Genomic DNA, 15,855 nt, shown 5'->3' on the forward strand with positions numbered 1-15,855 from the left:
CAATGCTTGACATTAATCTCTTAAAAATGGAAAGCTTTTTTTACTTTTGAAAGTGGAATCTATGATACAATGTATGATTCTTATAATTATTAATTAAGTATTGCTATACTATTAGAATCATATAGGAACTTAAAGAGCATTGCACTGAAGAGGTCAGAATATAAGGTTAAAGTTGACGTCGGGTATGGGTATGTTGCAGGCAACGTGGAGTCGAGTGTTGGGCGGGCGGTGCAGGACACCTGAGGGCGAGGGCGCGCGGGGACGCTGCAGATTCACTTTCGTCCGGCCGCGACCGCCGCCACGCCAGTGAGAGAAAGTTGGCCGCGGCGAGCGAACGAGTCCCGCGAGTGGAGCGGCGCGCGCCGCACCGACCCAGTACGCGCGATACATCGCCGCCCTTGTAAACACACCGATATACACTTGTAGTCGTAGGGAACATCGTGAGCCTGATGAATTGTGAAGATTTGTTCGAATTTTAGAAGAAGCGTAGACTTTGTTTTTAATAAACACTATTCAGTATTAGAGGAAGATGCAGTGCTATCCTAAACTATCGCCGAAGCGCGAACCCTCGGACCATGGATATGAAATAGAGATTGTGGGTGGTGCACGAAGACTTGAACTGCCGGCGCCGCCTGGCAAGGAGTTTCGCGCCCCGTGCTTGTTGCCGGCGCCGGCGCTGCCTCCTCCACCGACGCACTCGGTTATTCAATGCATGCGACCGCCACCGCCGCCGCCACCGCCGCAGCGTCTTCACAAGCCACCACCCTTCGAGGAACCTTCAAGCTCCATTCCAGATCTAGGTTAGTTCTCATTATATTTTTAATTTACGAAAGCGATAAAAGTTTTCATTTTTCGATTGTAAGCAATAGATTTGACCTGGTCATTAAATTAATTACGATTAATTCACGACTTATTTGATTAAAGGTCTCTATAAATAATTAAATAAAAGTCTAGTAATAGTATTGAAATTACATTCCTATATTAGACACAATTTTTCTTTGCCTTGACCATTTCATACTTCCTGTTTAGGAAAATTGTAATACCGCGTTACAGTTACATAGTCATTTCCGGGTGATGACGACGATTGATGAAGGTCGTGTTTATTACAATTACATGTACATATACCGCATTGATTACTCTTGTTATACATATTTATGTAAACAAAGCAAAGTTATGTACGAGTATGTCCACACAGATAATGACGATATGCGAAGATATCGAATGCGGATGCACTATGAAAGATTTTATACGCTCCAATCGAGGTTAACATTCTTAACATATATACCTAAGTTGAATAATAATATTATTGATAGGTCAGTTACATTTGATCAACAAATGCTTGCAATGTTAATTGGTTACCTTATAAAAAAAACAGAAAGTTCCAATAAGAATTTATTAGCCTCTTCTGTCCAGAAGTTATCAGTAGTGGCACGGAGTTTGGAAGTTGGCAGTTGGCTTTACCTCGGAAAGATCATAAAGGGATGGATCCGGCGCCTGATCTCTTTACGCTCGTATCGGTTTTGCCGTCCCACTGGATCACAATAGGAAAGCAGAAGAGAATGCCTACGGATGTAATTGTCCTTTAATTTTGCATAGAAGACTAAATAATTGCCACCACGGCGAATTAAGGGGTAGAACATTTTAAGCACTTTTTAAATTATTACCGTTACTACCATTTGGACTTAGTGAGAGTACAAAAATAATTGAATCTCGTTTCAATTTTTGAGATGAGTGAGTGAGCCAGTGTAACTACAGGCTCAAAGGACATAACATCTTAGTTCCCAAGGTTGGTGGCACATTGACGATGTAAGGAACAGTTAATATTTCTTACAGCGTCATAGTCTATGGGTGATGGTGATCACTTACCATCAGGTGGCCCATATGCTTGTCCGCCAACTTATACCATTAAAAAAATATATACTTAAAAAATCACACAATTTACACATTTCTTTAAAAAATTCTAATAATAATTCTGTTTCGTATTACAATGTAAGTAGCAAGCCATTTTTAGAATATAAAAATGATCACTGTATATAATCTATAAGAGATCGGTACATCCTTGTTATAAATTTAAAAACACATATGCATAAAACTATTAACTCATATATTTACAAAAATATATAATTTTAAACTAAAAATACTAATCCCAATCAAGGCTAACAATAAATTATACCTCCTTATATTCATGGCTAAATGATACATTGACAAAAGGGAATTGTTCTTTTAAAGGTATTTTATATATCAACAAACTTATCAACTAGATACTGATCGCAATAGTAAAATTTTGCTTGTTGAAGTTTAAAATATGAAAAAAAAATGTAAGGCTTTAGCAACAGATTATTTACGCTGGGTTTTTATGTGCCAGGAAATTGCTGTTATGCGAAATTATTGTGATTCGTTTAGATTGTCTTACTACGAAATTTTTAACAAATTGTTTCATCAAAAATTCAATAGCTACAATGATTTCGCGGAAAACGATCGTAGACATATAATAAATTTTAGGGGATGCTATCAGTCTGTTTATGCATTTTTTTTAGAAATTGTATATTTTATGTGAAATAATCGAGTACAACATATGAGGTTTTGATCAATTAGTCGCAACTTAATTTATAATTATTTAATCATATGACAAAACTATTTCTTAATAATTGTATTAGTATTATTTGCTTATTTTTCGTGTTAAATACGTTACCAATGGAAAGAAGTAAAACACGAAAGTAACTCATGCGATGTTCCTGTGACCGATTTCAGCCGCAGCGGTTAATATCCAGAGTCTATATACATATATACGAGTATTATGGACGAGAGCGTGAAACACAGCTCTAATCTCTATCACCAGCATCTCATAGTCTAATAGAACGGAAGTCTCACATCTCAACCAATGACTTTGACCATGTTTCCTGATGGAATAACCTTATAAATTCTAATGGTCGACCCAGGAATTAAACGCTTTTTCAGAAAATTAGATTCTGCTCATAAGATAGACTGGTTATGATGATCAACACATCACACACAAAGTACAGAAGACTTAGATAAAAAGAACTTGATCAATATTTTTGTCTCACGAAAACTCTTAGTTTTATTTACCGCAGATTGTATAATAAGACATTTTTATCTAATAGAAAAACACGTGGAAAAGATTAACAATACAAATAGTATGCTGAAACACAATAAGGATCGCGTCACTCGTTAAATTATTTTGAAATAATTTATGTCATATATAATATTCTAAATATTCACGGTCTTCATTAAAAAAATGCCACTTGTAAAATTGTGCAAATTACAAGGTTCCTAATGTGCGATTAAAAAAGATTTTAAGATTTAGTTTTAAATTCGTAAATTCTAATAACAACAGGGAATAAATATATGCATATATGTATATAAGTTTTTATATTTGTTTGGGATAATGAGAGTATCCTTAGGACAGGTAAATAAACAAATAAGACACCAGACCGCTTATACTTAATATAAATAAGTATTACCACTAAAGATAGGTAAATAAAACAGTAGCAAGCTATGATTACAATATTATTTATAATCTTTAGTGAAATACAATGCTTTGTCAAATTACTATTTCGAATTAAAAAACATTAATAGGAACTATGACGGCATATTATTTTTATTTGCTCGATAATAAAGTAAATATTTAATAATTAATTTATATCTTTGTATGTCCTGGCCTTACTTGTGTGGCAATGTTTCTTATGTGTTCATTGGGGGTATGTACTAAACACTGACGCGTATGAAAAATGAATATGCTAACAAAGTTTTGCGAATGGAAGATTAAATAAATATCGCAAGGTCAGAGCGACGAACGCGTGGTGACGGCGCGTCATTCGATGTCATTAAGGTCACAGTGACATTGGTTCGATAGCAGTGACAAAATAATAGTCCTATCTTATCTCGCAATGTCAGCAGCGCAGGCGCAGGTGCGCGCGACCCCTGCACCCTTATTATTACATTTCTCTCGACGCGACTTTCTTTAAAAACATAGGTAATCTGTTTATGCGGTACCATTCCTAAAGGTATTGTAAGTTATATAAATATTTTAATTATGAAAAAAAAAAAACACAAAAATAAACGAATTTCATAAGCTAGTTAAAGATAAGATATCATAAAGTAAGTCGTTTTGTAGATATATTGGAAATTAAAAGAAAGAAAAAAAGAAAGAATATTATAGATAAGTTTTAACCATACACATACTTCATTCATAAATTTTTGGTTTTGCAATAATGTACAATGCGACTATATATAGATTAAGCCGCTTATATGGCAAGTGTCAACCGTGTGTAATGCGTTATCACCATAACCTTCGGTGAGAGAAAATTACTTCCTACTGATATAAACGATCTATATCTATATAACATTTGATATTTTGAAGATAATAGTATTAATACATTAGCAAATACTACGTTTTGTTTCAAACAAGGAAATGAACTAAGTAAAAATAGACGGATAGCTATTTCCGTGTGATATTAGTAATAAGAAAAGTGATTTGTCAAAACGAACCAAAATAACAAATTTAATTAAATATTTTTATTAATAACTGCTAAAGATTTCCATTTTTCACTTGCCGGCTGCCAGCTCCAGCACATAGGTATCTCCACATCAGATCGATGTGCTGTGCATGTATGTAATGATGCATTGTAATCTATATTATTTTTATATGAATATTATAAAGGTGAAAGTAACCCTTTCTATCTGTTTGTCTGTCGCTCTTTCATCACCATACCGCTGAACCGAATTTGATCAAATTTGGTATGAAGCAAACTTGAATTTCGAGAAAGGACATGGGTTGCGTTTTTGCCTGATACATGACAAGCAACACCCCAAAGTCACGGCCTACTACTAGTACGAGTTATATAAACTGGTACAATTTCATACGATACGACATTTAGAAATCGGATAACATCAACTTCCTAGATATGATATTGTTTCCATAATATTACTTTGGCAGCTACGTCAAAGTATGCACGTTAAAGTATGGAAAAATATTGATCAAGGCGTATTTTTGCATCCCAAAAAAGGCAAACATTTATTACAATTACAAGCATTAATACGTATAAGATATTCTTTATTAAAGCAAAAAATAAAAACTAGTAATTTATTACACAAATAAAAATACTACCTATGTTAAAATTTTTGCTAATTTGATATATCAAGTATGACATCCTTACCTTACTCTATGGGTTAAATATAAACTTGTAAGTTATTATATATTCAATACCTTTTATAATAAACATAATAAATAATAGTGATAAATTACTGCAACTTCGAATTTCCATTATTTTAGTAAAATAATTGAACAAAATCATTCAATCCCCAATGTAAATAAGATTGTAAAAACAATGTAAATTGTTAATAAGATGTATATATGTATTATGTGTAATTACCTACGCATATTTAATATAACGCAAAATAACATACGAACGTTATAAACGATAGAATACACAGGGAAGTGTCGGCTCACAACCTTGCCGGAGGTCACCTCGCGTCACTCGCTACACTTATAATACATAAATTGCTTCATAACACAAACAGCTACATCAAATCAAATTAATTGCTTATATAGGATTTTAAAATGCTTAAAAGAGTAATAGGTAGGCCAGCAATAAATAAATTCGACGAGTTGTGTTCAACCCATCGACCCTGCCTCCGTCGGCCTTCACTTTGATCCCCGCGCCACCCCTTATTAATTTGACCGAGCAGAGGTCACGGCCAAAAGTATTCAACGTCATTGAAATTGAAATAAATCATAGAATACAAAAGATTTTGTAACAAACTTAATTTTTACATAAAACTATGATACCACATTGTACACTTTTAATGTGTTTTTTTAAAAAATAATTTCTAAAATCACCGCTGTATGATTGGATACTATCCAAGTCATTTATAATATAAAACAATTTTCAAACGTAACCGACTCAAATATTATGTAATACATTTCGTCAATTACGTGAACTAAAGTTTTTGTATCTGTAATATTCTAGCAAACTGCGTTGATTTCAATCAAACTGCTATTTTTAGATTTGCGCATCCGTCATTAGAACGAATCGGTTACTCTCACGGTCAAAGAACGCGAATCATAGATACTGCCGCTCTATATAGGAAGTAAAATTAAGCTATCATTCACACAACTCTGCGACTAGCAAGGTCAAGGAACAATTGAAACATCGTCACACGTTCGGCTAACTGCTACTATTGTCACATAGGCCAAAACCCAGTGTGACTAGTGTATAGCTGAATAGATGAATTCATCATAGTCTTAATTGTTATGTCATACATCTACATATTTTTAACTGTCGAACTGTCGAATAATATTGTAATTTTATACAATAATCACTATGAATAGCGTTTATTATTTTTTTTTAATATAACAGCCACATAAATCATCGTGAAAAACAATAACGTAAACATAATTTAAGGTCGTTAGTTATTTCTTATATAAGATACATCTTAAAATATTTTTACTCATTGCGAGTAATTAAGACACCAATCCCAAATCTACCTATATTTTATACAATTATTATTTACGAATCTAATTATACTCTTTAAAACACGTTCAATAAGCATTTGTTGATAATTATCAAGCGGATATATATCAAGATAAATTTACCGTCAATACTTGAAAATTGCCGATCCGATGTGACCTTGGCTACAAAAAACTACAATCGTACCTTTCCCGAACTAGTAATCTTATTAGAAATTTCAATGATTAACCGTAATAAGTACGTGAGTACCTAATAATTATTTAATGAGGTCTAATTCTCATTTTATTATATATATTATTGTTAGGTTATAATTAATGTAAATCAAAACATAAGTTACGGGAATCCCCACACGCGTGCTGGTGGAACGATTTTCCAATAGAACTATTTTCTCTCTTTATCATATTCGACTTCGAAGGAAACCTATCATTGGCCGTTCAGGATCGACAAAAAGCTATTTTAAAATATTTTAATAAAATAAAAAGAAAATTTCCCTTTTCAGATCAATTGCGTTTTATTTAAAGGCGATTTAATATACCGAGTAATGGAAAATATTTCTTTTAAATCAGAATTGAATACGAGTATGAAAGGCATTATTGAATAAAATTGCTTATGACTAAAAATATTGTTTTTACATCTGCGCCGTTGCTGTTGGTGTTGCACTGAAGGTCACTGATAAGAAAACTCTTATATTGCAAACTGCATTCGGCTTATGCATACTACAGGTGTAAAACTACATACGTATATATTTGGATTTAATTGTTTTTTTAGAATTGACTCAAATAATAAGAACATATTAACTACGCGATAAAATATAACGTGTTATATTAATTCCACAAAAAACGTTTAGATACAATCGCTAACCAACTTACTACAACTTATTTTTAATTATTGTTTATTAAAAGTAAGTACTATAACGTCTTTTCTTTTCTAAATCCTGTATTACAGTCGTTTATTTCATCACAATTATTTAATAAAAGTTATAATTAAAATTAGTGTAATTATTTAGTTAACCGAATCAATAAATGCATCGCGGTGTAGAGTGTACAATTCTGATAAATGGTTATAGCACAAAGCGATCACGCCCATGACCCACGCACTCCGCGCGCGTCTCCATGGTCACGGTCGATCGATGCAGGGATGCAACCGGAAGGTTCTCCTACCTACGCTAGATATACATTACCCATTTCGCTCCATATATTTTTATAATCAGCAAATAAATCAGCAATTATACAATTTACAGTTTATTTTATTAGTAGAAATACTACTTATAAAATAATTAATCTTAGTTTCAACTACCATGTGTTTAAACGTTGCGCGTTAATAAGATGCACCAATGATTGTTTCAACGAGTTTCTATAGACGTTGTTTACGTATACACCATATTCAGAGTTATTTTTATTTTTACCCGCGCGTCCATTGACCCAGTCAAGAACGAACCATGTCATCTGTAAAAAAGCATCGACTGAAATATACAGATAACAAACATTAACCAGAATGATAAAACTATACGTATTATATACAGTAACATATAAAATTGTTTTGTTATACCTAAATATAATAATAGACTTTAATTTTTTTCTTACGAGCATTAATTTAAATTTTCGTGGTACTTTGTAAACCATTTACGTACCTTTTAGTGAGGATACCTAAATAATCTTGACCGTACTTCTTAAAATCATATAAACAATTCACGTCACAAATACCTCAAGCGTTTAGTCGTTAAATTAATTATTTTTATGCACATTGCCGTTTTATAGTGCATTGTTAAATACATTGTTAGCAAGGTTAAATAAGAAGAAATATGTCAATTACATCAAATAGAACAAAAATTCTGGGCGTGTAAAACAAATTTTCACTACCAGGGCTGTATGAGCTGCAAGGTGGTGATCGAAGAAACGTTTTCGTCCTGGTTACGTCATTGCAACTGCGCTCTCAGTGGGGTCACTGCACAGGCGTTTAATGTCAAATATTACACTACATTCTTTATCAGGCTATAAATGATGAAATATAAAAAAAAATGTGAAAAACTGTATTATACTCTGTACACTGTTACATAATAGAACGAAGATTTATAATTATAAATGTAAAAATAAAACAATTAACAAGAAATCAAGTAAATTAAATTTATATTCAAATTTCGTATAAAAAAATGACAACGAACAGAGCATACGTAACTATAAATACATACACAAAACAACGTCATAGTTACAGCGGTCACACGTGCATGTTATACAACTATCTCTTTCACTCTCGTTCACTACGATAACTCGGCTAAAATGCATACGATGCATCATGGTATTTTCTTGACGCGTTGAAACTCCTCACTATTTCAGCTATCCTGGTTGATTATATTAAGGTTGAAAGTTTTTAATATGTTAGTTACTTAATAAAAATATTTTTTTAATCTTAATCCGATCTTAAGGAAAAAAGCAATTTAATAACTCTTGTCAGCGATTCCCAAAATGTTAAAAAACGGTTGGTTAAGTTTCTGATAATTTACATTGTTTAAATGAATTTTTGAATTCAGTGGATCTATAATATATAGAATTAACTTAAGGATTAGATAATTAAAGCAGCACTTCTCTTACAAGCTTTATTGTAAGACTAATCTTCCTTAGTGAAATAGAGGTATGTAAAAAGAAGACTCTCTACTTAGTATATTACGAAATTAAGATCTCTTGATGTAGTGATATTAAGTCAAAAAGTTTATATAGAGAAATTATGAAGAGAAATTTATAATTTATTTTATTACTATAAACTTCATTTTGCGGTGCAACTTCTTAAAGAGCAAAAGTGAATAAATATAATGCACTTCGGTGCAACAATGTACCAGGCGATCATAAGACAAAAGTGATATGTATGCACATGAATGATATTCATTTCTGACAAGTGTATTTCAAAATCAGCAAATGTTTATCTATGATATACCTAGTAGCATTTGTGTTTATATGTATATTACTAGGTGAACCTGCGGCTTTACTTTTCCTATAAATCACTAACGTCACCCCCATTTTACCTCCCCGAGGGTGAATTAAAAATAGCCAATGTCATTTCCCGGGATTCAAACTCAAACTGACTCCATACCAAATTTCATCCAAATCGGTTCAGCGATTTAAGCGTGAAGAGGTAACAGACAGAAGTACTTTGGCACTTACATATATATAAACATTTAATATACATAATAATTATAAATAATAATCATTTTCGTGGGTTACGATGTTAGCATATAAATAATGTTATTAAAAATTTAAAAATTTTGAATTACATGTAACTGAATATTATTACAAAGTATAATTTGGTATTTTGTTCAGCGGGGTCATGCACCTTAGCTTAGTTCGCACCGCACAACGAATGACTAAATATTGTTGTTGATTTCAAATCACCAGACAAAACAAAAACTTTGAAGCCGAAGTAGTATTTTCAAAACTATTCATTGAACACTGAATCAAAATGCCGTGCATACATATCGATTTCATAGATTTGTCATAACAATGTCGCTTAAATAATATTTTCTTTATGCACATTAAGATAACATAGTCATTGTATTGTCACTGTATAAAACGTGAGAATATCTACTAAGGATCAAAGTGTTTGCCTTTTAATTTAATGATTTAAAGAGCGAATAATTATGACATCTGAAAGCAAGATATTCCTCTCGCTTTTACTTGATTACCAAGTGCACGCAGCACGCAGTGGTTACGTGCAGTGTGTCGTTGTATGCTGAATGCAATAGTTGTTGCTTTCTAAGCAGTGAAGGTGAGGTGCACGCTCGCTGCACTTGTAGTTCAAGTTTAGTGCAACGCGGGCGCAGGCGCGGCGATAATAGAGATCGTTGCATCTAACGCCCTATGAAGGGGCAACGAACGCGCGCAGCTGCCCGGGAAATGGATCCCGTCTTGACTATTTCAGAACGCACTTGCTTAGATACCAGTCCCTTCACTGCTTGTCCTGCGCCACCCGTAATATAAGAAGCAAAAAGTACACGCAATGAATGATAACATACGTACACACTGATATTTCTAGTATATATAAATGGTACCATATTATGTACCATATATAGCGCTAGTCATTCGAGTCGTAATGCATAAGTGATAATAAATTACCTTTTTTACAAACTTAGAACGTTATTTCGAAATAAAAATAAATTATTATATGACTGAGGTATCTTAGGAGCAAAACTGTTATTCAATTTATTAAATATAGTTTATCAAACGGATAAATATTTATAAATGAAATAATTTGTTTCAAATAACACTGAACGCAATGCACTGTTCATATATGTAAGTTTTCTATTTACTACTGCGCTACCCACCCACTTAGCGAAGTTCAGAAGGACATTGCACTTTCGATGCGAATCTAATGCGCGCGCGTCGAAAGTGATTCACATACTCTCTCCGTGAGATGAGATTTCAAATCACGTTGTTATGTTTAATAACGAAGAATTTATATTACTAGTGCTGATGTGAAATCTGGACGTTGTTCAGGCTATTAAATTAATTAATTAGTCAACCATCTTTAATGTTTGTGTCATACTTAGTTAAATACTCAAACTTGTAATGTTGTTTTCTGACATAATGTAGAGATTAAAAGATTTATTAATTAGGTACAGTTTTTTTAACTCTGAAGCGTAAAAGTTCTCATTTAGGTATTGTTAAAGTATAATGTTAAGTAATTGTTAAATTATAGTATTAAACCTTACCGATTATAAATAATATATTAAACGTTCCTATTATTATTGAAAATCTTTGATTAAATGCGATTGTTTTTACATTCCTTAAAATATGATACTAAAAAATATAAATAAAACTATAGTTTATATTTATACCTTTTAAATCCTATAGGATTTAAAAGTTATTAAGGAAAAACATTTATGAATTTTATATTTAATTTAAAGTTATGTAGAGCATATGAATAATAAAAATATCATTTTCTAATTCATGTTATTTGAAAAATCTAAATCTAAATTCTATTAATCAGGTAAAAGTTATTTGGTGATTCTTTTTAACCCATATATTCAAGAGAAATTTTGATTAAATGGTTTTTTAAGTATACTCGTATTTTCAACAATACTTAGTACGTGATCATCTTCTCAGAACATGTATTTAGTTATAGGTCTAGTTCATTTTATAAATATGGTTGATCGAAAAAAATATCCACAAGCTTGTTGTTTAACCGTTCTCGCGCACAGCGTGGTCTTACGTGGCTAGTTAACTTGTTATTGCTCGGTATAAAAGTGGCATGAACCCAGTTGACTGGGCTGGGAATGTGGCGATAGAAAAAAAACTGCAATGTTAGAAGTATCTAAGTAAGCTGAGTGCAGTGGCCGAGCAGTGCCAGTGACCCGGCTGCTCGTGCACTGCGCGCCCGTAGAGCCGCTACGAAGTGCCTACGAATATTTGTTGCGCGACAAAGCTTATTATGCCTATAAAAGGCTATACTCATAATAGTTGTTAAACGAACTATATCATTTTATATATTGTATATTTATTTAAAGAACATAAGTATACACGATGCATTCTGCAAATTTATTTTGTTTATACAAGTTTAGTTTAAAAATTTATAAACTAGCAACTCTAGGCATTTTTACTACTCACTAAATTAATTATTTGTGTGTCCTTATTTAATTCCGTATAATTAAATAATTATATACGAACCTACATGTATCATTGATGCATACGTTACGTTTTGGGTATCTATTATTCAATGTTGAGTCCAACTTTCATACAAATTAAGCAAAGAACGGTTTTGAAATAGACAAAAAGCATCTGTTGTCCTCTAGGGAGAGCCCATGACGTGTCTTCGAGATCAATAGTACCGGGAATCCCTTCTGAGTGTCCTCAAATAGCTGTGACTCAGAGCTGCATTGTCGTCATACGAGCCTAATATTTATAAGCTACACTATTTAGCCGGAATAGTAGCAAAGTTTTTAACACACAGTTTGAATACAAAATACCATATATTCTCATAAGGGAAACAAGTAATTCTTTTTATAACAAAATGTACAGATTGAAGAATAGCTCTAATAAACAACACAGACTTAGCATGGATCAAATGAAGATTTATTTAATGATCTAAAAAAAAACGATGAAATTCCTACCGACCACAAACAGCATATTATTATATTTCATACAAATCAACAATGAAACAATACCGGCCCCTATACTATTACCTTAATTTTAATTGGACACTTACATGTAATTATATTAAAGGCAAATTAAAACAACATTACAATATCGATCAATGAAATTTTGTGTTATTTCAACTTAGTTTATATCCTTAATACACTTAGTGCTTGACGTATTTAGATAACACCCAACGTCTTACTAATCATACAAATTTACGATACGTTTTATTTCACTAGTTAAAGTGGATCTATTTCAGGTAATCACGTCATAAACTTTTTAATTGATGGTATATTAATGTACCACATGATGTGATATAAAGAATATAGCAACATTTATATAATAATGTTCTGATAATACCAGCAGTAATTACCAAGAGGATGTCTATTTAGTTTTCTGGAAACTTATTTTTCCAGTTTACTCATCCACAAACGTTCATTAGACCCTAGGAACGGGTGTAACTGAAATAGATTAGATTTTATATAGCAATGCATTTATAGAAGTTAAATAAATACGGTCGGCCCATGCCTTGTTCAAAGTTTCGAACGCGAGATTGTTACCGCAACAGTTTTATTCGATGCGTAAATGAACAGGTTCATTATGGTTTTATTAAATTTGATGAAATGCATTTTTTATTGACGTAAACTACATAAATGTTGAAGTATTCATAGCACGAATAAAAGCAAAATAAATCATAAGTTTATTTTAAAAGTAATTAATAGTAATAATAATTAAATATAAATTCAATCATTTTAAGTCTACATTACTGAGTTACGGATAACATTTCAATGGCAGTCTAAATTGTATTGCCATGTGAAATTGCAAAGGTGTTGGAAAATTATTTTTCAACATTGATACTGTTTAGTAAACAAATAAGGCACGCGGAAACGTTAAGCAATACTTACTTCGAATAAAGAAGACGAAAAATAGACGTGTACGTGAAAATAATAAAACGTTATTTAATGTATTCTCGAAATAAACTAAATGAAACTATGGAAAAGCTTTTGAGACCGATGATAATGGAGCAATTTCACGATATTAATTCATATTCAGTGAGAGCGGACACGAGCGGTTTTTGCTTTTCGCTGGAGTTCGCATACGAAATTAGCGATGCGATGCGACCGCGGCGCCGCGACCCGGCCGACGACCCGGCCCGACGCGCGGCGTTTGACCTCCACTGGGCTGCCCTCTGCCACTTGATGCAAGCGCCTGCCTGCCCTTGCTAAGTTCTAGCCTCAAAGGTTAATTTCACAGTAACGAATTACTGAACTCATATACAAATACGTAGAAAAAAATACGTTTATATCGTTTGTTAGAATTATGAGAAATAATTTATTTTTGTTAAAACTACTCGTTGTATTAATATTAAATACAATCGCAAGCGAAACAAGTCTGCACATGGTATGAATTATTTACATTCTCGTTTCATTGCACCTCGGTGTGAAGGCTATATTTATTATTTTCTATTCAATAAACAAGTCAATGAGACAACGACTGCTCTTACCACTCAATAGGATATGTGAAGTTTTATATATCAATAGCGTGAGAAGAATCAAGGGAGGTACAAAAGGTAGTTAGTATGCGAATCGAAATCTCAGTTGTTTATCCCTTTTTTCCCGCTTCGGAGCAAGTGAGAGGCAGACTGATGTATCTCGACTCGTAACGTAGCGAAGAATCGTAATAGGGGCGCAGCACGGGCGAGCAAGTCGACGGCCCCGGCCAAGGCCCTCGCGGTCAGGGACGCGCTATCTAACTCGATTACGATTACCATAGCAGCTTCGCGTTAGAAATATGTATGCAATATTTTTTTATTCGTGGACGTAATCAGCATATTTGTATGTACTATATATATTTATCCCGATTACTTTTTATTAAACATGTAAAACTAAACTATTTTCCTGATTTAGATTTAAGTAAAAAATATCGGCGTATTTTTCTTACTTAAAAATTACTAAATTAATTAATTACACAATTGCAGAATATATTATCCGTGAACAATACATTATCAGCTTCATATTAGAAATATGTATACAATATTTTTAACAAAGGATGTATTCAGTCCATTTTTCTTTACAATAGCTACCATGCCTAAATTATTTTATAAAAATATTATTATTGTAGTTAAATACTTTTTCTCAGGTAAAATATTAAATTATCAATCAACGATACATTAATTTAAATTAATTTTATATAGTTCTCTGGAGTTGGGTAGTATATCTGGTAAGACAAAACCTATGTGCAGCGTATGTTTAATGCATATAAGCGCTTACATAAAATAAAAAATCAGACGTTCATACCCAAAACGTACGAGCACATTCATTCGTATCTTGAAACTTCGCCAAAAATGAAGTATTCATCTCGTCTCATTAAAGTGCTAATGACAGGAAAAAACGTAGCGTTCTTTTACGAGACATCTTAGGGACTTCGTTCAAATAAGCCCTTTAGGGTTTTATAGTCGCACGTAGTACCGCCGTAACAGACGGCATTGTGAGGTGTAATCACACAGCGTGTGTAATGCAAGTCTGGATGTATGTCGACACGTCGGTGCGGAAGCGAGGTGCGTCAGGCTTCTCCCGTCTGGCCTCACACCCTCGCCCGCCCTGTCTGCGAGCCCCCCTCGCCTTCTTTGCACCCGACCCCCTGTAATTCACTCTCACTAACCCACTGCAGCACAGTCAATCATGCATATCGCACAGTCTAATTCAAGGCAATGGTCATATCGTGAACAAATCAAATAAAGATGATGACAAAATTCAGATATATTTACAATTGGAAGTTTATACAGATTTTAACTATTATGTTCTTCATCAGACTTCCCAATTAAGTATCTTAATACCTATTTTTTATGTGCAAGCAAATATATCGTGTATTTGACGTACTAAAAGGAAAGACTATCAAAATATAGTAGATAAAAAAAAATACGCGATGTTTTACGCAATTATATAATATTGCATTGACCTGCACATTTTAATAATAAGATTTACAATTAGGCCACCCGTTTTAAGTAGCGTCTGTTTATGTTTTTTAGAACACAGTATTTTCTCTTGTGTCAGTGATATTTGTAAAATCTTTTGCCAAGAAATGTAGGTAAGTAACATTTATTGCATTCTATAAATCCCGCGTTACGAAGTTGTCTGTAAAAAATATGTAGCACTTAAACCTGAAAATAGGGTTTAATTCTTTATTCTTAAGGGGTTTTTTCATGTCACACACTACATAACTCCAAAGCGTCAATGCATTCT

At 32.9% G+C, this 15,855-nt stretch overlaps 1 protein-coding gene across 1 annotated transcript in view; it reads left to right on the forward strand.

Annotated features, from left to right (window-relative positions):
• The first annotated feature begins 313 nt into the window (after positions 1–313).
• LOC124533912 (ecdysone-inducible protein E75) overlaps positions 314–15,855 on the forward strand; it is an 82,083-nt gene continuing 66,541 nt past the window's right edge. The window contains exon 1 of the mRNA XM_047109494.1: positions 314–800. Within this exon, the coding sequence (XP_046965450.1) occupies positions 530–800 (271 nt within the window). The 5' untranslated portion in view covers positions 314–529. The remainder of the gene's footprint in view (positions 801–15,855) is intronic.

Source organism: Vanessa cardui, chromosome 11 (genome assembly GCF_905220365.1).
Source record: "Vanessa cardui chromosome 11, ilVanCard2.1, whole genome shotgun sequence".
Lineage (NCBI taxonomy): Eukaryota > Metazoa > Arthropoda > Insecta > Lepidoptera > Nymphalidae > Vanessa > Vanessa cardui.